The following is a 26,964-nucleotide window of genomic DNA, read 5'->3' as shown; positions in this document are numbered from 1 at the left end:
ACTGCAACCCCGGCACCTGTTGTCGTTACACCCCTGGTGGTCTCGTAAAGTGGACGTGCGGCCGACATTTCACCCCACTTGGGATTTCCCCCCCAGTTTTTCACTGCATTATATGATAAAATGAACGGCGTCAATTAAAAGTACAACTCGCCCCGCAGATAACACGACATAATACATAAAGAAAAGGTATGGCTATAGGAAAAAGGGAAGAAAAATGAAAAAGCAAAAATGGAAAATGACCCTGAAGAAAAGGGGTGAAGGAAGGAGTGTGCACATTTATATATCTATCTATCTATCTATCTATCTATCTATCTATCTATCTATCTATCTATCTATCTATCTATCTATTATCTATCTATCTATCTATCATCTATTATCTATCTAAAATGTAAAGTGTTGCGGTATATGTCGGTGCTATAGAAATAAAATTATTATTATCTATTATCTTTTATGTATCTATTGATTATCTATCTCATATCTGCAGTATCCCAAAAATAAGATATGTTTATGGTGCAAACTGTATGATGAAGATTTGGCTGTGAATTGCATATAAACGCATTTGATAAAAAAAGAGATGAAGGTAAAGCAGACAGTGTACAGTGGCAGTGTGTGTGTGCAGTGTGTGTGCAGTGTGCGGGCAGTATATGAGGCCTCTATCTCTGGCAGACACCGGGTTTATCTCTGGGCAGCATTCCTGGACCATCGCAGACATCCTGCAGCGAGGAAGGGGTTATCAATGGCGGGTGATGCCCGGGAGGGGGCGTTGCAGGAACAGCCAGACACTAGGTGACAGCAGCTGCCTCCACCCACAGCAATGAGGAGGGGAAGCCTGTGATGATGGCAGGAGGCGACTAACCCTGCCGGCTCTGCAGTGGCACCGTCCGCCGCCTGCCCCCTCTGCCCGCAGCCTGCCCCCTTCTGCCCGCAGCCTCTGCCCGCAGCCTGCCCCCTTCTGCCCGCAGCCTGCCCCCTTCTGCCCGCAGCCTGCCCCCTCTCCTCCCCATTGTCTGTGGCTGGGGAGCAGCGCGGCCCCCGCAGGATGAGCCGGAGGCACGAGCACGGCCCCTGCAGCCGCCGCGGAGCTGAGGGGGGCGCCCAGTAGCAGCGCGGAGCCGGCGGGGGGCGCCATGCTGCCCGGGGTCGGGGTGTTCGGCACCAGCCTCACCTCCAGGGTCATCATCCCGCTGCTGAAGGACGAGGGCTTCTCGGTGAAGGCTCTGTGGGGCCGGACCCCGGAGGAGGCGGAGGAGCTGGCCAAGGAGATGAGCGTCCCCTACTACACCAGCCGCATCGACGACGTCCTGCTGCACCAAGACGTGGACCTGGTGTGCATCAACCTGCCGCCCCCCCTCACCAAGCAGGTGGCCGTGAAGACCCTCGGTGAGTGCTGGGGGGGGCCCAGCCTGAGGCCACAGTGCCCACACCGACCATGGGGGGCTCAGGGAGGGATGTGGGGGCTACAGTGACTGGCGGGGTCCATCCATCTATAGCTGGGGGAGGGGAGGTACCTGCTGAGAAGAAGACCCCAATGTGCTGCCATTATCTATATCTATCTATCTATTATCTATCTATCTATCTATCTATCTATCTATCTATCTATCTATCTATTTATTTATCTATTATATATCTATCTATTATCAGTTTTCTGTGAGGCCCTTATAGATGAATGGAATAATTTCAGAGCTCTTGGTAACCGCTGTGTGACTATATTCCTGAGTCCGGGGGTCTGAACCGTCCCTCATTCCGGGGATAGTAACACGTCACCATCACCAGTAAGGCGCCATTACTGGGGACCGCGTCCTAATGCGCCATTACTGGGGGCCGCGTCCTAATGCGCCATTACTGGGGGCCGCGTCCTAATGCGCCATTACTGGGGGCCGCGTCCTTAACGTCATTACTGGGGGCCGCGTCCTAATGCGTCATTACTGGGGACCGCGTTCTAATGCGTCATTACTGGGGGCCGCATCCTAATGCGTCATTACTGGGGGCCGCGTCCTAATGCGCCATTACTGGGGGCCGCGTCCTAATGCGCCATTACTGGGGGCCGCGTCCTAATGCGCCATTACTGGGGGCCGCGTCCTAATGCGCCATTACTGGGGGCCGCGTCCTAATGCGCCATTACTGGGGGCCGCGTCCTTAATGCGCCATTACTGGGGGCCGCGTCCTAATGCGCCATTACTGGGGGCCGCGTCCTTAACGTCATTACTGGGGGCCGCGTCCATCTTGGAACCATTTTTAAAACGTTCATCTAAATCTATGATGTGAATCTAAGTGACTTTGTGACAGATCTAAATAACTATTCCCAAGTTTTGTTTGTACGGCTCGTAGGCAGAGATATGCGTCTCCATGGTAACAGACTACAAACGAATTCTGTGTAGTCAGATCCTGCAGGCGGATCATTTCTCCCTCTCTACTAATTGTATATTTGTAATGATGGGGAACAGATCGGACGTATGACTGCCGGGTCAGACTACACTGGGGTTGTTTGTAGTCTGTTACCATGGAGACAGATCACCTGTAGAACCAAATTCTTACTGAGCACCTATTGCAAATGAGCTTTTCTTTAATTTTAGCAACACTTTGGCTGCTATTCAGAGGCTGCCGTTGGATTTGGTTTCACCGGAAGCGTGAATGCCAATTCAGTGGTCATAAATGAGGAACAAAGTCAGAAGACGCTCGTGCCGGATGTGTCACCAGACGAAATATGGCACTTTCTGTAGAAGAATCCCGGTTCAAAGCTTTTATATTATTTACTTCAAAACGTAATTTTCACTTACTCTCTGTCACATCCGTGGCCCGGTCTGGGTGCAGAATCTTCGCCATCGGTCCTGTAGCTGCTCGCGGTCTCTGTCCAGCCTCGATGACGTATTTCAGGGGTACACAACATTTTTTGGTCCAAGGGCCACATTGTCATACTGAACCAATCCGAAGGGCCACAAAATATTTAAAGTGGTATTTACATGAATACATCTGCAGAAGCAAGTTTTGAGTATTTGAGAAGGATTTTGAGAGTTTCTGCCCCCCAAAAAATCAATGTGAACGCACCCAAATTTACACGGAGTTTTTGGAACAGAAACTAAATTAAATCCTCCTCATAATCGCAAAACTACATTTTGAGGATTTTTAAGTTTTGACATGAAACATGGTATGGATTGCTACATGATCAGATCCAGTGTCAGTACATGAAAGAAACACCAGAACCACCGTCAGTACATGAAAGCAGTGCCAGAACCACTGTCAGTGCATGAAAGCAATGCCAGATCCACCGTCAGTACATGAAAGAAGCACCAGAACCACTGTCAGTACATGAAAGCAGTGCCAGATCCACCGTCAGTACATGAAAGAAGCGCTAGAACCACCGTCAGTACAATAAAGAAGCGCCAGATCCACCGTCAGTACATGAAAGCAGTGCCAGAACCACTGTCAGTACATTAAAGAAACACCAGAACCACTGTCAGTACATGAAAGCAGTGCCAGATCCACTGTCAGTACATGAAAGCGCCAGAATCACCGTCAGTACAGGAATGTATCAACAAGCTTAGTACAGTGATCACTTGGAGTTTCAGGTCAGCCCCATATACACTTGTTTCACGTAAACCTGCAACTCCCAGTATGTCCTTAATAATGGTAAGGAGATACTAGAAGTTGTTGCCGGCCATCAAAAGACTTTGAACCACACAGGAACCACAGTACTGATGAAACACAGGCAGTATCACCAATAAATATTTACATCCAGGAACCTTATAGGTGACATCTTCTCTGATCATTCCCATCCCTTTTGTCTCCACGTAGTACAGACAACATGATGAGATTTCATGCCCAATGTTCGTATGTGCAGGCTTCGCTTTTCTCCATCTTCAGCAGTGCTTCCCGACATAGTGCACCTAAAAATAAATGTATCATTATATTGCCCCATAAATAAAGATATCTCCCATGCTGTGCCCCTGAAGAAATAATTGCCCCTTACTGTGCTCCCTGCACAAAGTATCCCTCCCACACTGCTCTTCTCCATAATATTCCCCCCACTGCCCCTCTCCATAATAATCCCCCACACTGCCCCTCTCCATAATGTCTCTCCCACACTGCCCCTCTCCGTAATATTCCCTCACACTGCCCCACTCTCCATAATATTCCCCCCACTGCCCCTCTCCATAATATTCTCCCACACTGCCCCTCTCCATAATGTCTCTCCCACACTGCCCCTCTCCATAATATTCTCCCACACTGCCCCTCTCCGTAATGTCCTCCCACACTGCACCTCTCCATAATTTCCTCCCACACTGCACCTCTCCATAATGTCTCACTCACGCTGCCCCTCTCTATAAATATTCCCCAACACTGCCCCTCTCCATGTCCCACCATGCAACTCCTTTCTGTAATATCCCCCCACACATATCCTCACCGTAATATTCCCCCCACACAGCTCCTCTCCATAATGTTCCCACGCAGATCCTCTCTGAAATCCCCCCCCCCCGCACACAGCTCTCCTTAAAGGAGAGCATTACTAGGACAACCCCTTTATCTAAATGTTGGCCCCGATAAAATTATAAAGCCTATACTCATACTCCCCTCCCGTGTCGGTGCCGTTCCCGTGGTGTCGGCTCTCGCGATCTCGTGGCTACGGTGTTGTTGTGACAGGTGACGCCGGCGCCCAATCAGCTCCGGCGTCACAGTCTCCGCCCTCGGACAAATCGAACATGAAGAGGAGGTCCGGGCTGTAGCTGATCTCCGACTTCCTCTTCCTGCTCAATTCGACAGGAGGCGGGGACAGTGAAACCAGTGCTGTTTGGGTGCCGGGGTCACATGTCACAACAACTGCAGTAGATCCCCGGAGGATCGAATGCTGACACCGCGGGAAGGGCAGTGCCTTTTTCCGGCCTGTCCTTGCCTCCTCTGCGCTCCTCTGTGGCTGTGGCGGGTGGGAACCATCCATCGGCGGACCACATGCGGCCGTATGTTGCGCAGGCCTGACGTATTTTTTTCTTTTTTTTTGTAAACTGGCAATTAAAGGGTTATTAAAAAATCAGCGCAGGAATAAGAGCGCACTGCAGATATGTGGCAGATTTTCCGCCTGTAAATGACGCGTATTCTGGAGAAAATCTGCCTTTTCACAGCCGCAGTTTGTTCGCTGGTTTTGCAGTTTTTCTTTTTCATATTAGTAAATTCTAGAACTTTCTATCGATTTTTCTTGCCCCAAAACTCTATAAAGTCCTGTGGATGACACGCGCCCTTTCTCCTATCCTAGAAGTGGAGGACCCCGGGTTATCCGGCCTCGTGGCTCTTACACGCACTTACACGGTTTGTCTCAGATCTTCCGTCACCGGTAATTCCAGCTTTTCCGCATTCCCTCCTTCTTCAGGGTGTGTTTACTTTTGCATGTGACTTTTTTTTTTTGTGGTTAGGGTTGTAATTCTTAGATCACTTCCCAGTTCTCCTACCCCAGTGCCGCCTATTACAAGACCTCTCTGAAAGGTGAAGGGCCCCCAATAAATCTTTACCCCCTACTCAATAAGGGTCAAGGATTTGTGGCCTCCATTTGTAGAGACTTAAAGGGATTCTCCTTAGGGTAGGTCAGATTGTTGGGGGTGCAACACACCACCCCCCAGACCCAGCGACAGTGTATAAAATGGAACAGCACAGCGCCACACTTTGTTTAGTGGCCATTTTCTGGTACTGCAGCTCAGGTGCCATGCACTTCAATGGGAGCTGAACTGCAGTACCTGGGAATGGCCACTACACAGTATACGGTGCTGTGGGGCACTGTAGACTGAGGGACCAGCAAAAAGCCGATCGTGTTGGCGGCGGGTGCCTGTGCCCTTCTGATATTTGGTCTATCCTTTCCTCGTACTGGACAACCCCTTTAAGAAATCGAACTCTAGAAAACATTTTTGCAATTGGGTTGCATTAAAAAAAATTTGCGCATGCATCTAGCAGTGCTCGGAATGCTGAGCTGTGTGTAACCCCGCCCACACCCCTGATTGGCAGCTTTCTGTGAACATTCCGTGATGGGGGCGGGGTTACACAAAGCAGTTGACTAGAAGGCACGAGACACCTAGTCCGGCAGTGATAATCTCCTGATTTTATTGAAATAGCAACACACAGCCTAATAAGTGATGCATCTCCAGAATCGGGAACTCGTGCTGCTCTCAGATTACATAGCAAAAAATCTCCTGACATGTTCTCTTTAATTTTTTTTTATAATATTCCGAGGCTTCGGGAGTCGTCACGGTTTTGAGATATATGTTGTATATAGATGATATACTTCAGACTATCTTTCATACTTACATTAACAATTAACTAATGATGTAAAACGCTTCACTTACATTTCCTCGGTGGATCCGGAGTCTGTTGATTACTGTCAGCGAAAAGATGGAAAAATCTATGTTGGGCGCAGTTCACTGTGTTATCGATCCCTGTAAACGAGCCCCTGAGCTCCTCCACCTATTAGTGGAACTGATATGTGATTATACCGGACATACAATGGCGGTGTTTTTTTATATTGATCCTATCCTTATAAGAATAGGAGCTGCAATACTCTGAGCGGCCACTACATGGTGTAATGAACACTGTGTTTATATCTGACCCTTGTCGAAGATGGTCCGTGGGGGGTACCGGGTGTCAGACCCCCCGCCAATCTGATATAGGAAACCTTTAGGTTTATATTATGCCACCATGTACTGAGTCTCCACCCATTCAACCCAATTAGAAGAGCTCATGCGCCATTGTTTCCCGCCCCTTTAAGTTTTTTTTTTCCCCCATCTTCACAAATGGGTATCATCAATAGAACTTGTAAATACAAGCAATTTTGTAATTTACCGCTTATTAAAATTTTCAACCGTTCTTGAGATAGTAACACTTTTCTTTTGTTTCCAGCTCGTTGCCTTGGAGACCGACCACCGCTGCTAGACAGTAAAACACGTGTAGAGCTTACAAACCGTTTTACTGTTGAGCATCACCTCTGGTGGCGGCTTATCTCCCCTGAGAATAATGGATTGGGCATGTTGAAATCCAACAGCCCCATCCTTCTTTTACCCAACATCTGTTGAATGATCATTGGACAGGGAGTCTGAAAATATTAGGACACCCCATGAGAATCGTCAGGTGGTCCCAGCGATATCAGCGGCTCATTAATACCGTGTGTGTGGCCACATCTTGGCTGAAGAAGAAAGTCTCTTGTCTCGGGTGCCATTGTAACCAGTCAAGGTTGGCAAAAAGTAATGTGTGATCGTTGTGGGTGATAGTTTGGCACGGTATTGGACCACTGTATTTTGTGTACGGTGTGGTAGTAGTATTTAGCCACTATAATGCGATTTTTATTTATGCATTATATGACGGTATTAATAAGGTACTATTCAACTAGTATTGTAGGTATTACGTCTTATGGACTGGCAAAAAGTAATGTATGATCGTTGTGGCTGATAGTTTGGAACTGTATTGGACCACTATATTTTGGGTACGGTGTGGTAGTATTATTTAGCCACTATAAAACGCTTTTTTTATGCATAGTATGACGGTATTAATAAGGCACCATACGTTCGTATTACATCTTATGGACTGACAAAAAGTAATGTGTGATCTTTGTTGCCGATAGTTTGGCACGGTATTGGACTACTGTATTTTGTGTACGGTGTGGTAGTATGTAGCCAATATAAAGCGCTTTTTATTTATGCATAGTATGACGGTATTAATAAGGCACTATACAGTGGTATTACAACTTATAGGTTGGCAAAAAGTATTGTGTGATCATTGTGGGTGATAGTTTGGCACTGCATTGGACCACTATATTTTGGGTACAGTGTGGTAGTATTATTTAGCCACTAAAGCGCTTTTTTTATGCATAGTATGACGGTATTAATAAGGCACTATACGGTGGTATTACATCTTATGGACTGGCAAAAAGTAATGTGTGATCGATGTTGCCGATAGTTTGGCATGGTATTGGACCACTATATTTTGTGTACAGTGTGGTAGTATTATTTAGCCAATATAAAGCGCTTTTTATTTATGCATAGTATGACAGTATTAATAAGGCACTATATGGTGGTATTACAACTTATAGGTTGGCAAAAAGTATTGTGTCATCGTTGTGGGTGATAGTTTGGCACTGTATTGGACCACTATATTTTGGGTACGGTGTGGTAGTATTATTTAGCCACTATAAAGCGCTTTTTATGCATAGTATGACGGTATTAATAAGGCACTATATGGTTGTATCATAACTTATAAAAAATCACATGTAAAAATGCCACCTAGTGTCCCGATATCCCTTTTGCCCACACGTCTGAGGGTCCTACAGATTATATTCAGCGCCTTATTCTACGACATCAGGATTCGGGGCTGCATTTTCCTTCTCCGTTAGTCAGCATTACACATGGAGGAAACGGCGCAGTCACCGCCTTCCTCCACCCACTTCCTGACCAATTGTTCAGATATTTTCACCGGTGAACACAATAGTATGAAGGGCACGTGTTTCATTTTGTGCCAGTAAATCCCTGGGAACCGCTTATGAGTTGTGCTCCGCCGCTCCATTATTCCTTCACGATACGGACTGGACGCTCTTTTTAGACCATATATTTTAATTTTTTTGGGGGGTTTATTTGCGTTATTTACTATCATGTCTCGCCATTTTTGGTCCCTAACCCGTCCATAGGTTCTTGGACCGTGTAAACATAACCATAGGTAAAACTATAAATGTATGTAACCAGTACTGTCACATTTACATCCCAAACAGTAGTTTTAATTATTGACATGAGGAGATAATTATGTTTAATGAGGTGATAAAACCGCTTTAATAACGGACGCCATTTATCAAAACTGTGTAACAGTCGTCTGTCTTTGTGGCCCCTAGCAACCAATCAGAGCTCAGCTTTCATTTGTAAAAGTGCTCTGGTGAAACGAAAGGTGCGCTGTGATTGGTTGCTAGGGGTAACACAACTTTGTTTTGATAAATGAGGCCTAGTTGCTCAGTTTCAGGCCTCGGCAGCATTACTTCTCGCGTTATTTTTTATATTTCAATTTATGCTGTCCAAAAATGGACAAAATACTTAATAGTTTGAGCCATTTTGATGATTTTTATTTCTAATAGAAAGGAAGAGAGAAGTGTCAGTTCATTATGTTTCTGAAAATTAGGATTTTCTCCACTTTAATATCATAGATATTCTATATAGCCCACATGTAGCGTTAGATATCATTCATCGATTATATCATGGTGCTTCCTAAAGTGGTGTATCCATAATAACAATATGGCTGCCGTTGGGGACTTGTAAACCACCAGGACTTGTAAATAAGCCACCTATGGAGGCTCCTGAGATCTACCAGAACTTGGGTAGATCGTTCGGCCGACACTCCTACACATGGAAGCGCTTGCTCGGCCAAGAGCTCCTGTGACATCCGAGCATGCCTCAGGCTGACACGTTGGCCGGTGGCTTTTCTCACAGCTCGGCAGTCTGAAATTGGACGTACGCGGTCAGCATCTCCATTGGCCAACATAGACCTTAAGCCATCGCCCAAACTTGTCAATATCAATGGGTTCAGCTGACTTTAGTCTTCTGTATGGGGGCCTTAATTCCTCCGCGCACGCTCAGCGCGTTATTGCCCCTTGCGCGTGGTTCAACCTGATGAAGGTCAGAATTAGGATATCAAGATAGCGCTTGTCTTACAAAGTGGGTGAGCGTAAGTGCAATTTGGATCGTCCAGGTAGTAACAAGATCATAAAAGGTATTTTGAGGGCTAGGTGCTAAGTTTTAAAACGCTGAAAGGCCTTTTAAAAAAAAAAAATGTTGTAAAGCCCCTTTAATGTAAATGTTGGTAGCTATAGTATAATGCCACTTTCTGAAGGGAATTAAATGGAGCGTGCAGCTGGTGCCAGTTACAACAATCTGACCATAACGCGGATCAAAAACAGACACATTGGAGTCACACTGTCCCCAAAAAATACGGACATGTTAACAGCGCCATAAATTATAATGGTTGCTTGTTTTATCTGGTAAAAACATGGATAAAACACGTAGGTGAAAAACAGACGTCTGAACAAGGCCTAAGGTTGACAGCTGCTATTCTTTTAAAACATGCAACAGGCAAAGTCCATAAGATTTCGAGTTTTTTATGTTTTCTGGCAACCAGACTACAGGTTAGCAGGAAATCTAGTAACGGTATGAGGCACCAGAAAGGGCGGTCTGTCTAGTAAAAAACTTACCCGTAAGGCCGGTTTCACACGGCCATGGATTGTGCTTGACTTGGAGATCTTGGTCTGTCCGCGAGGCCACTTGGTATGAGGCAGGTATTCCAATCCAAGCACGATTTTTTGCGGCATGGATGTTTTTCTGTTCAGTCATATTGGTTTCTGGGATTCTCAGTTCATGATTTATCTTTAAGGCCCCCATACACATTAGACGAACTGAGTGTAAGGAAGCTTTGACTCTCTCCAGACAGATGATGTCGGGGGAGGTAAAGATCCCTCATGTGATGTCCCATTTCAGACTGCCAATCCTTTTATTCTCTAATAAAAAAAGCCACTGCCACATGTGTTTGGCAGCGGCTTTCTCATAGAGAACCTAGAAGAGCTTGGACGAAGCGAGCAAGTGGATGAGTCAGGTAAGATAGCTGCCTGCCGAATGATCATCCATCAGCTATGTAAAGTGTATGAGGGGGCTTTAAAGAGGTTGTCTGTCCTTAGGGTACAGATCTGTAGTCCCTCTATGTGACCACAGACGTATAAATCCTCATAGAGCACGCTGTGACAATTTTCCGGTGAAGGCGCCAGGAGCAATTTGCACATTCCAACTAGACTTGTCCAGCCTGTGCAAGTCTAGTCGGCACATGTTCGAATGTATGCAAATTACATATGTGCTGTCACGCGCCCTCCGCTCCCAGCACCGGAGAATCTTCACAACGCTCATCCTGCGCGCAGTGAGGATTCACAAGTCTGCAGCCACATAGGATACAAGTCTGCAGTCATTCTAAGGCCGGAAAAAAACTTTTTTCCGAAAAGCATTATGTGTAAAACCATGGTTCACAAGTGACTTATTTGCTGCGTATTTCACTTGTGGCTTTGCGTAGGCACAATCCGTAGCGGGTTACAGTACCCTACAAGTAGATGAGACTTTGCTACTAAAATCCAAATACTAGGTGTTACAAAGCTAGGGATTTTATAGAATTTTTTTTATTATTATTTCTTTATAAATTTTCCATTATATATAATAATACAGCACAGATAAAATCCCGTCCTTGCTAATATATCTTTACTGTATAATTAGCATTTTTTTTCTATCGCCTCAAGTGTTTCGCTTTTCATATCATCTGTATGTCTTACTTAGACGGTTAAGACAGGAAGGAAGGATGCAACATTCATTACCGCGGTCCAGGACGGCGTTTTTTTAGTTTAGAATAACAAGACCCTATATTAGTACAATCTTCTGTTTTCTTTCCTCTTTTTTAATAACATCATAACCACAGAAACCCGACAGGGAGTGTCGAACATTGCATCAGGCAGGCATCTACATGTGAAACTTTACTAATACTTCAAGTGCTTCCTCCCTATTACGACACGAGTCAATTTCACCAATACGTTAATGTATAGAATGTATACGATCTCCATCTCCGCAAATAATTTGCTATGTATGACTGTGAGCACAATTTATATATTCATACTTTTCCAGGTGAAGCAACAGAGGCATGGTAGACCCTCCAAAATCGTTATTTTATCAGTAATTGATTTTTTTTTTTCTACAATTATTGCCGAGGAGAAGGTGTATGTGTTAACGTAAATTTGTGGCCTTAATCCTCCCCTCTTAAAATCTCAGTCTTAGCTTCCCCAACATACCGAGACACAAGAATTCTTAAATCTCTGACTTCTGGGAGGTTGTGTTCTTTTTCTTGAAGCCTTTCAGACTTTCCCTAACAAAAAATTTTCTGAAATTTTAGAAAGTTGCAGTAATGTATTAAACGCTCTTCGAATGTCTTCGAAATGTGGTAATAGAGAAGGATGGTAACAATACTATGGATGGCGAGAAGAACAAACAAATTAATTTTGAAACAAATCAAGCCAGACATGCCACTTGAACCAAGGATCAACAAGCTACGACTTGCCTACTTTGGATCATACGAAGAGAGCAGTCAGTGGAGAAGGACATCGTAGTCAGAGGAATAGAAGGAACAAGGCAAAGAGGAAGAACAGAAACCTGATGGCTTGATACTATCAAGATAACGGTGGAGAAGACCCTGGTGGACCTATCTAGGCTTGCACAAGATCGATCTTCCTACAGATCATTCATCCGTCAAGTCACCATGACTTGAGGACACTCTGATGGCCGTTAAGAAAAAAAAGTAAACTCCTATTATCAGATATTTCGTCTTGGAGAGGTCAACAATGAAGCCAGGAAGAATTTGGTTTCTCTGCACTCAATGTATTTTTCTCTTGAGGTTTCACCACTTTTGTAAGGGGTCACATTTAGTCAGACGAACCTTGATCCAGCAGCAACTTGTTGACAGTTACACATTTACGGTGTAAATTGACGGTCGTTATATATCAGACAGGTTCTAGCCTGTTTCCTTCTGTTTTTCTTACGTCAATCAGCTGCTTCTAAGGCCAGTGGAATATTGTTACGTCGTGCGTTGACTTGCAGGATAGAGATGAAATATTTCCACCTTGCAAACCATAGATGTGGACATGTATGGGAAATGCAAAGATCTGGGCACCAGTTCTCATGAAAGGATGCCTGGAAAGGTGTAAAGAAAAAGAGCCCGAAACCTGATTAAGGGACATTGAAGATTTTTGCTAAAAAAGTGATTGTCCCGTAGTGGGGCCCGCATCTATCCCAGGTGCCTACTATCTGGAGAGGTGTAGAGCCTATGAGCACAAGGCCTAAATCCACATCACAGAAATGTGGAGACAATAAGGATAAGGTTCAGTGCAAAAGTAAGCAGAACTCAAAAAAAGAAAAACGCACCACCAAGAACCATAAGTAAAGTTAAAAAATATACAACTTTATTAGGAAACATTAATAAAATGTAAAATAACAAGGGATATAACAGAGGTTAGCCAGACCATGTGAGGAGGCACAAGAAAAACCAGGCAGAGAGCAGGCAAATAATAGTACAAATTAGTGGAGTTGCTCCAAAGTGTGTCTTACTAATAGAAATACAACCCAGAATCTAGGCGCACACCACAGAGACAAGCAACGGCAACAAAGGGGCGGTAAACCACCTCTGACTACGCCACCCAACAGAATACACTTAGTATTAAGCAGTCATGCTGAATTACCTGCTACCGCCTGGAGCCCTGTGTAGTCCACCGTCCCCTACGCACGTTTCGGCGCTCAAGCCCCCGGAAGAAGGCTTGAGCGCCGAAACGCGCGTAGGGGACGGTGGGCTGTATTTCTATTAGTAAGACACACTTTGGAGCAACTCCACTAATTTGTACTATTATTTGCCTGCTCTCTGCCTGGTTTTTCCTGTGCCTCCTCACATGGTCTGGCTAACCTCTGTTATATCCCTTGTTATTTTACATTTTATTAATGTTTCCTAATAAAGTTGTATATTTTTTAACTTTACTTATGGTTCTTGGTGGTGCGTTTTTCTTTTTTTGAGTTCTATCTGGAGAGGTGGCAGCTCAGACAGGACTAGATATTTGAGCCTTCTAAGATGCGATGACGAAGAGAAGCCTTCTGAGCCGAGACATTAGGACTTGCGTCATCGATGCTCACACTCTACAAGACAGGAACTGACATTAATATTCATTACGAGCTGTCGGCCTCCCGCTTTGTAGATCTGCAGCGCAGGCCCATAGATCCAGCATGACGGCTCACAGAAATGAAGGAACTTGTAGGATCGTTTCATTACCCTGGTTTACATTCCTTATAATTGACGGGAAAAATGATGATGGCATTGAGGAGAAATATTCCAAGTATGGCATTTGTACAGCCGGGAGACAACTACTAATAATGTGCCTTGTGCTTAGTCATTCATGGTACATCCAAGGCCTAAATAATTGGGTTTCATATTTAAAAGGTTTATATAAAGAAGTGGAACTATGCCAAACCTGGTCCCAGAAGATGTCCACTATTTTCCATAATCAGTTGTGTATGATCAAAGTTTTTACTTTCCGAATTAAGATATTTGGCATTCAGGAGATCGATAGATGAGCCGGGGCCAGATAATGGGGGACTCTTTTGGAGGTCTGGTGGAGTCCACTGCTCAGTGGGTCAGAGATGGCGAGCTAGATAGTATTAGGTAGGTGGTAGTAATGTCCTGGCTGATCGGAGCTTTAATCTTCACGTATGTTTCTCTGTGTAAATACATGTACACTTATGCTATAAAGGAAAGTCCTGACCTTGGCCTAAGTCCAACCTTACTAGCTCTGCAGCTGTGAAGAGCGGTGACTCTAGTACCAGGTACCACGTATCTATCTAATGTGTGTGTTAAACTGATCAGAAGAACGTCGGGTAAACACAAGAATATTGTTCTGTGCCGACCACAAACACCTAATTGCGTCTCGCAGAAAATGTACCCATGATTAAATTGGTTGCCCAGTGAATATAAGTTATCACTTGTCAACGAAAGAGTTGATAACTTAGTGTTCGTTGGGGGTCAAATTGCTGGTGCAGCTCTGTATGAAATAAATGGAGCAGTAGTCGAGCTAGCTAACACACTGCTGCTCCATTCTGACAGGGAAAAGTGCCCTTGTGTGGGTCGCAGCGGTCGGACCCCCAACTATAAGTTACCACTATACAACCCCTTTAACTGAAATAACTTTATTCATGCGAGCACAGATATACAGCGTTCTCCAAATCAGAGTAATGCATCTTTACCTCACTGCCAAGGTTTTTGACATGTAACGTGACAGTGCTCCGCGGTAAACCCCGTGACAGCATCCCATAGATATAAATGGAAAAAAATGTAATACTTAATTTCTCCTGTGGGGGCAGTGCAGGAAAACTGAGCACCTCTACTGTCAGGCTTCCGCAGAGATTAAAGCTGATTTCTGGAGGTCACAGCAGGGGGACTTTTTATGATCTAACCCCATAAATTCTGTCCTGAACTACAATAGGGCCTGATTGTATTTTAAAAGGTGGCATCATTTCTCAATTTCGGAATGTAGGGTGTCATTTTACAGTTCCCCTTTAAGGTAGACGTCGAACATCTGTTTGTTAATCGATGTACAAATGTTTGCATCTTGATATACATTCTGCTCGGCCTACACCGCAGGGTGTGTGTCCCCCTGAGCGGTGCGCAACAGGAATTTCTGGAAAGGCGAGTCCTACATAAAAAACCTTCTTGTCAGTATAATTTGTGTGTCAGGATTAAGACACATCCTCCGAGCTAAATGGTAAAGACTCCACGAATAGTTACCGGAATTGTGCAGTGGGGGGCGCTGCTTCTGATTAACCTTGTACTTGGATTGCGAACTGAGAAAGATTTGCGTGTAATTGTTGGGTATCCTAAGGGCACAGGTAGCAGTTTGCTTCTCTAAGGGTGAGTGTACAAAACCTTTTTGCTGAGTCTTAGAGTTTTTGAGGAGTTTTATCATGGATTTGGAGAGTTTCTTTTTCTTAAAAAAAAACATAGATCCTTAGAACTGTGCTCTAAAATCCCCCATTACAATGGACAGAGCGTTATCTCCACTAGTCCCATAAAGAATGAGCGAAGCAATGGTGCAAATGTGCGACCAGCACTCCATTCTGATGGGTAATTTCAAAGATCCATTCCGAAGGTTTGTGGAGGACTTGGTGGTGGAACAACCACCTTTACTTTTATCCTTTGGACAGGTGATAACTTCTAGGGATCAGGCAGTTTGAATTTACCAGATCCGTTTGTTCCCCAGGTAGATGAGGGAAGGGATCATTTTTCGTTAGGGATAATTTTTAGAGATGGGAATAATTGCTTAAATTGGCTGAACCCTTAGTTTTCGTCAGGATCTCACAACCGTCAAATGTTTATGGGACTTTCCAACTCTTCACCAACAGGTGATATTGGGGCAAAGAAGGATCAGGCAGCTTGAATTCAACCCCTCTATCCTTTTCTTCCCCAGGCAGATAAACCGCTACCAGATAAGTCTTTGGTGATAATTTTTAGGGATAGTAATAATCCTTTAAATTGTCTGAACCCTTAGGGTACCGTCACACAGTGCCATTTTCATCGCTACGACGGCATGATTCGTGACGTTGCAGCGTCGTATGATTATCGCTCCAGCGTCGTAGACTGCGGTCACACGTTGCAATACACGGCGCTGGAGCGATAATTTCATGACGTATTTGCGATGTAGAAGCCGTTGGTTACTGTGCGCACATCGTATACAACCTGTGTCACACGATGCAATCATGCCGCCACAGCGGGACACTAGACGACGAAAGAAAGTTTCAAACGATCTGCTACGACGTACGATTCTCAGCGGGGGATCCGGATCGCAGTAGCGTGTCAGACACAACGATATCGTAACGATATCGCTAGAACGTCACAAATCGTGCCGTCGTAGCGATGAAAATGGCACTGTGTGACGGTTCCCTTAGTTTTCGTCAGGATCTCACAACCGTCAAATGTTTATGGGACCTCTCGTCTCTTCACCGACAGGTGATATTGGGACAAAGAAGGATCAGGCAGCTTGGATTCAATCGCTTGAACCTTTTCTTCCCCAGGCAGATAAACCGCTACCAGATAAGTCTTTGGTGATAATTTTTAGTTGTGGTAATAATCCTTTAAATTGGCTGAGCCCTTAGGATCAGACAACCATCAAATGTTCATGAGACCTCCAGACTCTTCCATGACAGATGACATTTGGACAAAGGAGGATGAGGCAGCTTAAATTCAATCGCTCTACGCTTTTCTTCCCAGAAATAAGCCGCTACTATATAAGTTGGGCAGCGGCTTGCTCGACCCTCCCCATTCATGACGGCTCATCAGAGCTGGAAGGTCTTCAGTATGGAGGAAAGATGAGCGTTGGTTCGCCAGCTATAAAAAAACTTTCTGCCAGAAGTAAGGAGATTTCTTTATCTGGGGAGGAGGATGAGCTTCAGGCAGGAGAAAGTATTTCTCCCTTACTAAACTGTAAAGTGGCCGGCAGAAAAAAGTGGAAATGGTTTGTTAAGTTGAGAACAAAGCAACTTCCTGAAAGTAATCAAGACCGGAAAAGCGCAGAAATGTCAGGAAAGTCACTCTACAAAATGAGCTTCTTGTTATAAAAGTTAATAAAATTGATTGAAAAAATAATGTAGGGGAAAGTGTCGCAAATACATTTCTTCCTAAAAGCTTCTAAAACTACCATAAAACAATCAAACTTAAAAAAAAATACTAAGAGTTGCATGAGCAATTTAACCACGTACTATATATGCAGTTTTATAATACTACACGTTATTATAGTGGGTTCCCAAAGCAAAAAGGATGATACAAAAATATTAATATTACGTCCACCAAAATAGGCTTAGTTACTCTTAGTGTCTGCTTAGTGAGTCCTACAAGAGGAAAATTGTGACTGTAAAGTTGGCCACTTGCCCAGTCAAAAGTGACAAATGTCATCATCAAGGTTGGTCAATTTCCAGATTTTGCATAGAACACAATGGGAGAACCAATTTACCTATTTTTCTCATAAGCCGATTAAAAAGTGTTCTCAGACTAGGCAAATGGATGCATCAGCAATGGAAAAATCAAACTAAATATACTTTTGTCTTTAAACAGGGCCTTGAAGTTTACTTTATACAGAAAATTGTCAAATATCAGCCATCTCATTAGATTTTTCGGTGTATTATTCAGCCCAGCTAGTGGTGGCGAATACAGCTGCCTGTAAAGGCTTAATCAGCTAGAGGAAGCGGAGGACATAGCTGCTTGTAAAGGGATGATTTGGCTTCAGGAGGACACCGCTGTTTGTAATGGGTCAATTAGCTTCTAAAGGGTTAATTGGTTTGAGGAGGACACAGCTGCTTGTAAAGGGTTATTCAGTTAGAGGAGGACACAGCTGCTTGTAAAGGGTTATTCAGTTAGAGGAGGACACAGCTGCTTGTAAAAGGTTAATTTGTAAGAAGAGGCAGAAGATAAAGCCACTTGTAAGAGTGATTGATTGCGCGATCTGTGTCATGCTACATGTATTCAAGACTCCACTCATCGTGATGTCCAATGACTGCACGAATTTGAAACCAAATCGCTAGGCCATTAGGCATCAAAGTGAATGAAGTTTAGGGCGCATGAAGCAAGATAGAGCTTGTGCGCTCACAAGAAAGGAGTAAACTACTAGAGAATGAAGACACTGTGCTAGAGGAGGAAGATACAGTGGCTACTAAAGGAGTAATCTGCTATAGGAGGAGGATATAACTGTTTGTAAACTGTTAATGCTTGCATTATGGTGTTTTTTCATACGCTGTTGGATCCTTATACAATTGAATACCACCAGTGTTCAAGCAACCCTATTGGTTTCAGCCAACATTTTGCTGAAAAAAAAAAAGATATATACTGGTAAAATGCTATACATCATACTTGCCAACTCTCTCAGAATATCTAGGGGGCTTGGTAAAATAGAGGAGACCTTCCGAACCCACGGAAAAACTGGCAAATCTCCTGTGTACACACCAAATCCTTCACTGTAGCATACACAGGCATAAAAGGAGGTGGCGTGAAAGAGGCTCAGAGGGGAAGTGGCCGAAAAAAGGGGAATGGTGAATTGGTGCCACATCCTATCTTCTCTCGGAAATACATGTTGGGGACTAATATCCAGTTAATAGTATTTTTTTTTATTAAAATCTATTCCCTAGGTCAAAGAAGAATTAAAAAATAGAGACACGTGAGATATGTTTGTATGACATCCATATATCTTCCATATTCAACATGGAGATGGATGCACATACACACCGCACAGTCAATTAGAATTATCCAATCTCCTCTTCATCAAATTCAGCCTCAATGGCCACCTCACTTTGCAGATCCTGTTGTCAACTTAGCTGCTGGTCCCAGAGATGACACTTGCGTCTATAAGACATTAATCTTTGCGAGCATGCCTTAAATGTCCATTTTCACAATACCCCTTAAAAAATGCCCAAGGATCCTCGGACTAGTGACCGATAAACTGGTCCGTCAGTGGTTCTAACCATCGGACATGGGAATCGCCTTGTGTTTATTTGGTGTATTTGTACAAAAAAATTAAAGAAAGTGCATTCAGCCTAATAATACGCCAAGACTCCGGTACTGCGCCCACGACTCCGTTAATAGAGCGATCACGGGAATAGAGGCCATCGTATAAAATATGCAGCAAGCATCAATATTCAGTTTGTTGCTAATGGTTCTGAAATTCTCTTGGATTCTCATTCATCATCTTTGCTGAAAGATTGTACTAATTGATTGCGGAAGAATTTAGTACGGCCGGCGGAGTTTTCCGGGAGGTCCCCGAGCAGCAGTGTATTTTTCGAGTAACTATTTATATTTTGCCTGTGCTGATCTCAAGGAGTGTCTGCAACTGATATGACCCCATATAAAACTGGGTCTAAATATATAGGTAGTTACCCTGTAAGTCAATGTCTGACGTAATAAAGAGCCTCGAAACAGGACTAGGGATGGAGGTGATTTTATGATATATGTCAGCTAAGGACAACAGATAGAATTAATCATCGAAAATAACAACCCTCGCAAACATTTTTCAGTTTTCTAGAAGAGCCCCTGAAATCTTCTGCATACTCCAAACCTAAAGCCTAGATGTACAGAATGATTTTTTTTATACCTTAGATTGCAGCAATGATAATGGAGAATGTTCAACATCTAGCTGAAGGGTTTCACCATCATCGCAGACAGGGATTCTTTACTGTAAGAGCAGTGAAATTAATGAAACTTTCTACCACATGATAGTCGATTTCATTCATCATCTTCTGGAGTAGTCTTGATGCCTTCTTGAAAAAAAAATATATAAAAGGTTATGAGTGCTACATTTTTACAGATAAAACGTTGTTCTGGGATTTGCTCAGCGATATTAGAATTTTTTCCCCTAATATGGGGCAATTATGGTATCTTACTTAAGAGAGGTTGGCCTTCTTCTGGATCATCGAGTTAGAATTATAGGTTGGACAAGGTGGACCTGTGTCTTTTGTTCCAAATCTAATTGTAGCCATGATTCCTCAAAGCAATTATGCCAGAATTCTGGTGTAAATAGGTTAGAAAATGCGCAAAACAATTACAACTGTTGGCGTTTTCATGCCACTTTCGTGTTCGCCTCTTAATGAATCAGGAGGTTCTGATGAAAATTACATCTATAGAATGGGAGGAATAGAACAAAGCAACAGCACGTATGAAAAAGACTTGGGTATACTAATAGATCACAGACTGCACATGAGTCAACAGTGTGATGCAGGAGCAAAAAAGCAAACACAGTTCTAGGATGTATTAAGAGAAGCATAGAGTCTGGATCACGTGAAGTCATTATCCCCCTCTACTCCTCCTTGGTCAAGCCTCATCTGGAATACTGTGCCCACATTTTAAAAGACTCCAGCATGATCCCTCATCAAGACCGAAAATAGACGGTTTTGATTAATGGGTGCCGATGTATTTTTGGTATGTTAGGTAAATAAGTAGTGAAGTAATCCCCACATCTGACCGCCAGGATTTCGGGTTGGAACTGGGACTATATGAGTGGTCACAGTGTAATGCTGGGTACTTTTTTATGAATCTACTAAGAATAGTTTGGTGGATTTTTAATGAATGACCACTAAGACAATAATAACCTTTAATGACTGTATTAAACTTTTTCACAAAAAAAAATATGTCTGAGTATTATTCGTGGTGTCCGAGTCATTGACTCAGTGTATTTTTGGCAAGAACTCCGCATTGTCAGATGTTATTTCAAATTTCTGAAGCAAATTCCTGTATGTATTTAATTTCCAGAAACCTCTGGGCGTGTGTTATAGAGACCAATTGTGAAAAATTTGTGTCTCTAATCGTTTCCTAAAATATAGTGTCATACCATGTAGTAGAGGTACTCAACTAAGTTTTAGTAAGGAGATTTTTTGGGGGGTCTGCGGTAAGGATAGAGCTCCGTCAGTAAAGATGGCATATATTTTTCAACGCTTCACAAAATTTGAAGTATTATTTACTATTCATTGCTAGTAAAAAAAAAAAAATCAGACCTGGCCCCAACATTAGACGTCATTCAGACCAGAATCCTAAAATCCATCATCAATCACAACACATTGCTGAAATTATTTCACACTCCAGACCACTAAAGTTGCCTCATATCCCCCACACTATAAAGCTTATCAGACTCCAAAAAAGACCTTTAAAATTATATAGACTACAATCCAGAACCTTGAAATTAATCAGACCCCAGACCAGTCCCCTAAAGTTAATCAGCCCTTAAACTAGACCCCTTTAAGTGGTCAGACCTCTAAAATCAATTAAAACCAGACCACTATATTAAATCAGACACTAGACCAGATCGTTAATATTTATAGGACACTGGACCAGCTGAAAGGTACTGATGTATAAAGTATTATTTCCCCCTCACACCCTGGAAGAGTCTACCATGTGTTATCTCCCTATCTACACTATAATGCAGACTAGCTTTTCTTTTCTGCCCTCACTGAATACTTGGATGCTTTCCCCTGTTCCACACTCTCATTTGCCTAGTACAATCGTCATCCTCTTCCCTGATATTATCAGCAACAGACCCCTAAAATAATCAGGTCACAAACTTCAATTCTAAAATTAATAATAACCCAGACTAGACTACTTATATTAATCATACCCTTGACCAAACAATATTAATCAGCAACAAGATCATGTGAAAGTCACTGATGCTAAGGTGCGAGTCACTTCTTTCTTCGCCCTCTGAAGAGTCTTCTATTTGTGCTTTCTTCCCTATCTACACTATCTGATGAGGCTGTGTGATCTGCCCTCCCTGAGTATTTAGATGCTTTTCCTATTTTCTACGCTTTTACCTGCTAAGTACAGTCTTCTTTCCTTTCCCTGTTGCTATCTCTATGTAATCTCTAAAATTAATCAAGCCCTAAAAAAGACCCCTAAAATTGTCAGAATGCAGACCAGACCCCTAAAATTAATGAGACCCTAAACCAGTGTTTCTGAACTCCAGTCCTCAAGACCCACCAACAGGTCATATTTTCAGGATTTCCTTACTATTGCATAGGTGATGGAATTAATGCTTGAGCAGGTGATGAAATTATCACCTGTTCAATACTAAGGAAATCCTGAAAACTTGACCTGTTGGTGGGTCTTGAGGACCGGAGTTGAGAAACACTGCCCTAAACCAAAGCCCTAAAGTTAATCAGGCTCCAGATCAGTTGAAAAGCATCAATGCCAAAGTGTATGTAATTTACTCCTCCCTCACCTTGAATAGTCTGCCATGTGTGCTCTCCTCCCTACCTACGCTATGATGGAGATCAGCCTGTGTGATTTGCCCTCCCAGAACACTGGCTATATTCCCCTTTTTCATACTCCCACTATTTAAGTACAATCTCCTTCCCTGTTACTATCTCTAACAGACCCTTAAAATGTATTCAGGCCCTAAACTAGACCTCTAAAATGAACCATAACCCTGACCAGACCCCCTAAAATTAGACAGATTCTAGACCAAACCCTTAATAATAATTCAGACTCCACACCACCTCATACCCCAGAATACACTCCTAAAATTATCTCAGACCCCTAAAATGTATTTAGAATTTTAGACCTAAAAGAAGATCTATACAGAATGCCCTGGCTCTGGGTATCGTCAAGACCTGGTCTGTTATTCGAGTGAATACTCTGGAGGTAACAATGTCCTTTTCCAAAGCATGTATGGTGGCAGGTCTTCGGGGGGGTCTGTTAATCTGGACCACCGGTCTGGATTTGGACAACAATCTATCAGTTGGGTATTTCTGACTAAACTAAGGGGTTGGATTTGAAACCAGTGATGGACGGACGTCTTGAAATATAAGATATTCTCAATTTGCACTTATTAGTTTTCTCTTTCTGGTATCGGTATTGAGTTTTTATTTTCTAGAAACTTAAGAAAGACTATTTTTTCTGTAATGGTATAGATATCTAATTCTTGTCTTCTTCTCCTGCAGGCATCGGTAAGAACGTTATCTGCGATAGAACAGCAACACCTCTCGACGCATTTCGTATGATGTCGGCGGCTCACTATTATCCCAAGCTCATGAGCATCATGGGAAATGTCTTGAGGTTTCTTCCCGCTTTTGTGAAGATGAAGCAGCTGATACAAGAAGGATATGTGGGGGAACTTCAAGTGTGCGAGGTCCAAGTCCATGGTGGGAGTCTACTGGGCAAGAAATACAACTGGAGCTGTGACGACCTGATGGGCGGTGGTGGGCTGCATTCTGTGGGCAGCTACATCATCGACCTCTTGACTTTCTTAACCAACCAGAAAGCAGTGAAGGTCCACGGACTTCTGAAAACTTTCGTCAAGCAGACAGACCACATAAAAGGAATCCGGCAGATAACCAGTGACGACTTCTGTACATTTCAGATGGTCCTCGAAGGTGGAGTGTGCTGTACGGTGACCCTCAACTTTAACGTACCCGGAGAGTTCAAACAACACGTAACAGTGGTCGGATCCTCCGGTAGACTGATTGTCATGGGGACGGATCTGTACGGACAGAATAATACTTCTTCCGAACGAGAATTGCTTTTAAAAGACTCCACACCCGTCAGTAATTCCCTCTTGCCTGAAAAGGCTTTTAGCGACATCCCTTCCCCGTACCTTAGAGGGACTATTAAAATGGTACAGGCTGTGCGGCAGGCGTTCGAAGACCAGGAAGACAGGAGAACATGGGACGGCAGGCCGTTGACCATGGCGGCCACCTTCGATGATTGCCTCTATGCTCTTTGCGTAGTTGATGCGATAAAACAATCGAACCTGACGTGTGAATGGCAGAACATAGTAATTATGACGGAGGAGCCAGAATTAAGCCCGGCCTACTTAATAAGCGAAGCGATGCGCAGAAGCCGCATGTCCTTGTACTGTTAGCGGCCCCTCCAGATGGGGAAATGTTAGCATTTGTGTATATATATGCTGCTCAAAAGGGCATTTCTGTACCCAGGCAGATGGTACAGGTCTATGGTATAACTTATGCATCTTTCTATTACTGCTGTTATCGAAGAAGAGTAAAATTTTCTCTTTCGAGAACAGAAAAACTGTGAACACTGTTCAGAATGTATTTAAGTGCGGGATAAATATCCATTAGGACGTCACATCCTCGGCCTGTGAGTTCTAGAAATGTCATCATTTTCGTGGCGATTGTGAATGTGAACGCCAGCTCCATACTAAATGCTCGAAGTTGTCGTCTGTGTCTTGTATACGAGGCGTCTTGGCTATGGCTTACTTTTCGAAACACATTGCATACAATTCTCACTTGAATTGCTGTGTTTTTGTATGTAGTCTACTGATTAGGATGTGTTCAGCCATAGCAACTGCGTTATCAAATTGTACTGTATTATAGTATACGTTGTGTACTATTAAAGGCCATGGACACCCTTGACATAGAAGAAATAGTTTGTGCATAAGTTAGTGGTTAACGTCAGTTGCACTTAATTTTTGACTCCTCTTCATTCTTTCAGAGATTCCAATACCCTTTAAAATTCAGTTTACCTCTTGTTCTTGGTTTCGGACTTTTCTCCTTTGGTTGTGTCCTTCAAAGTATTGCATGCTGCATGTGAGGTCTGTCTTCAGAAGCTCTCATGTATCAGTACAGCTTCATTCCTGGACTGATTTTTCCCTGCAAAGTCTGCATTGTGTGCTTTTATCTCTATCTGATACAGTACAGTCTGTGAACTGCCCTCTCTGAACACTTGGATGCTTTTTTCACTTCTCCTCACCCTCTCTCCTCTATCTTTCAGGCTTGCCATACACATGTTTGATTGACAGCTGTATCTCCTTTCCCCAATCTTATTCAGCTTGGCCATGTGTGCATGAGAGAGGAAGATAAGGTGCTTCCGAGAGTTTCCACAGCTGAGAGCAAGCAGTGTGCTGTCTAGGAAACAGCAGGATAACCAGCTAGTCGAAGGAGATAAACAACCTCTACAGCATAAAAATGGTTAGTCTTTGGCAGGCCAGGCACATTAGATACCTGTCTGCTGAAACTTGTTTGGTTGACAGCTTAGCATCCTCCTCCAACCCTACCACGATGTGGCCAAGGGTGCATGTGTTCTGTATAGAGAGAGGGAAATAAGATGCTAACAAACACCTTTGATGTCAGGTTATGTTCCTTGAAAAAAAAGAATCGGGCAGTTCGAATTTCCTATGTCTTGGAGAAAAACAGAGATGTCCTTATTTTGTTGTCCTGTCAAAATTGGTGTGTTCAACCCACATTAATCTTATATTTATGACTAGCTTAACGCTGCGAGAAGGGAGACAGAGAGCGTTGCCACTGTCAATAGCAGTGTGCTCTTTTGGAAGCAGCAGAATAGCCAGCTATTGGAAGAAGTTATGCAACCTCTACAGCAGAAAAATGGTAAGAGTCTTTGCCTGGCCATACACATTAGATATCTATTTGCCAAACGCTTCTTTGGTTGACAGCTTTGCGTTCTGCTCCCAACCTCCCTCAACTTGGCCAAGTGTGCATGTGTTCTGTATGGGTCGGCTAGGTAACTCTAATGAAGGCTTATTTTCTGTGAGAACATAAGAATCAGATATGCTAAAGTCCAACTGCCTGATTGCGGTCCTCGGTTGTTCTATTGAAATTGGCACGTTTGACCCGCGTTGGTCTAATGTATAACATTGAAAGAAGGAAAGCACAGAGAGGTGTAACAATCAAGAGCAGCGTGCCGTCATCTATTTAGGAAGCAGCAGGATAACCATCTAGGTGAAGGAGTTACTCAGACAGAACAGCAGAAGAATATTAGGACATTTTTAATAATTATTTATAAAGTTACCAATTTTTTGGTTTAAGATGCAAATGATCAATAAAAAAAATCTGTGCAAAGGTGTCCATAGCCTTTATGGCTTCTGATAGCTTTCCAGAAACGTCTTCACAGAATAGTTTGCGGCCATCATAACGCTGTTAAAAACTCGTCCATGCCACGTTTCAATAATGTAATGTAGCTCAAGTGATCCTTATTTCCATTTTCTCCACACCTATTGCTGGTCTACCCTATGAATAGTCTGTTTGTATCAGATGCCGAAGCGAAGTACCAAATAAGTGTTAACTCTTAAGAAAAGTCCCTATTTTAGAACTGCACGAGAAAGAACTGAAATACTTGTTTTCCCCCAGAAAAAAAACATTCTGGTGCATCGTTTCTTAGATTTCTACATTATTTAATTCATGATATTCCTCACGGAAATATATATAAAAAAATTGGGGTTCACAATTTGGGAGTATGTCCCTACACCGTCCAATCAAGCGAGATGGCAACACCCACTTGTCTCTTAGTCATAAATTTCCTGGAGGAATAATAAAGGAATTTCATGATGCCTCGTTGTAGTTTCGCAGCAGGTTGGTGATCACTGTTTTAAGTGGTTTTCCGCACTTGGGAAAAAACGGGACAGTTTATTTAAATCTGATGTTCGTCCTTCGTAGTCGAAGATGACCATGGCTTCAGGGTTAGAAGAGAACTAGTAGTTATGGGTCCGGAGGTGGCTGATGAGGCCAATCCGGGCCCTGAAGGTTCGCCCACATACTTGACATAAGGCAGCAGATGTGTTCAGTACATGGCTAGACGCATTTTCTACCTAAACCTTCATGTATAGTGGATTCCTTCCATCTTGTAACTTCCTACTCGTTGGTGTGGATTGGCTTCGGGCATATGCATGCGAGTCACGTACTCATGGAGGCCCTCATGTAGTGACTTGTAGAGACCCTGTGGTAGAGGCAATATCCTAGTTATCTCGCTAATATTTAGAATAAGGTTCATCATCGAAACGTAAAATAAAGTTCGGATTAATTCACACTGTGTGAAAACAGGTCGGAATTTTTTTTAACTCTGATCTTTTATGTAAGTAAGTAAATCCCAGCCTGTCTTTAAATGGCTAATAAAGCATAAATTGGC

The 26,964-nt window shown here is 43.3% G+C and overlaps 2 protein-coding genes across 2 annotated transcripts in view; one reads left to right on the top strand and one right to left on the bottom strand.

The window, feature by feature from the left end:
* The window catches only part of MED21 (mediator complex subunit 21), a 7,402-nt gene extending 6,118 nt beyond the window's left edge, over positions 1-1,284 (bottom strand). The window contains exon 1 of the mRNA XM_077266911.1: positions 1,166-1,284. Within this exon, the coding sequence (XP_077123026.1) occupies positions 1,166-1,180 (15 nt within the window). The 5' untranslated portion in view covers positions 1,181-1,284. The remainder of the gene's footprint in view (positions 1-1,165) is intronic.
* Positions 672-26,964, top strand: LOC143777016 (glucose-fructose oxidoreductase domain-containing protein 1). The gene is made up of 2 exons (XM_077266907.1): positions 672-1,380; positions 23,028-26,964. Exons 1-2 carry the CDS (start codon positions 1,128-1,130, stop codon positions 23,945-23,947), a joined length of 1,173 nt encoding a protein of 390 aa, XP_077123022.1. The 5' UTR covers positions 672-1,127; the 3' UTR covers positions 23,948-26,964.

The sequence above is a fragment of the Ranitomeya variabilis genome, chromosome 5 (assembly GCF_051348905.1).
Source record: "Ranitomeya variabilis isolate aRanVar5 chromosome 5, aRanVar5.hap1, whole genome shotgun sequence".
In the NCBI taxonomy this organism is placed as follows: Eukaryota; Metazoa; Chordata; class Amphibia; order Anura; family Dendrobatidae; genus Ranitomeya; species Ranitomeya variabilis.
Note: the sequence above shows the minus strand (reverse complement) of the source record. Positions and strands in the feature narration are given on the sequence as shown.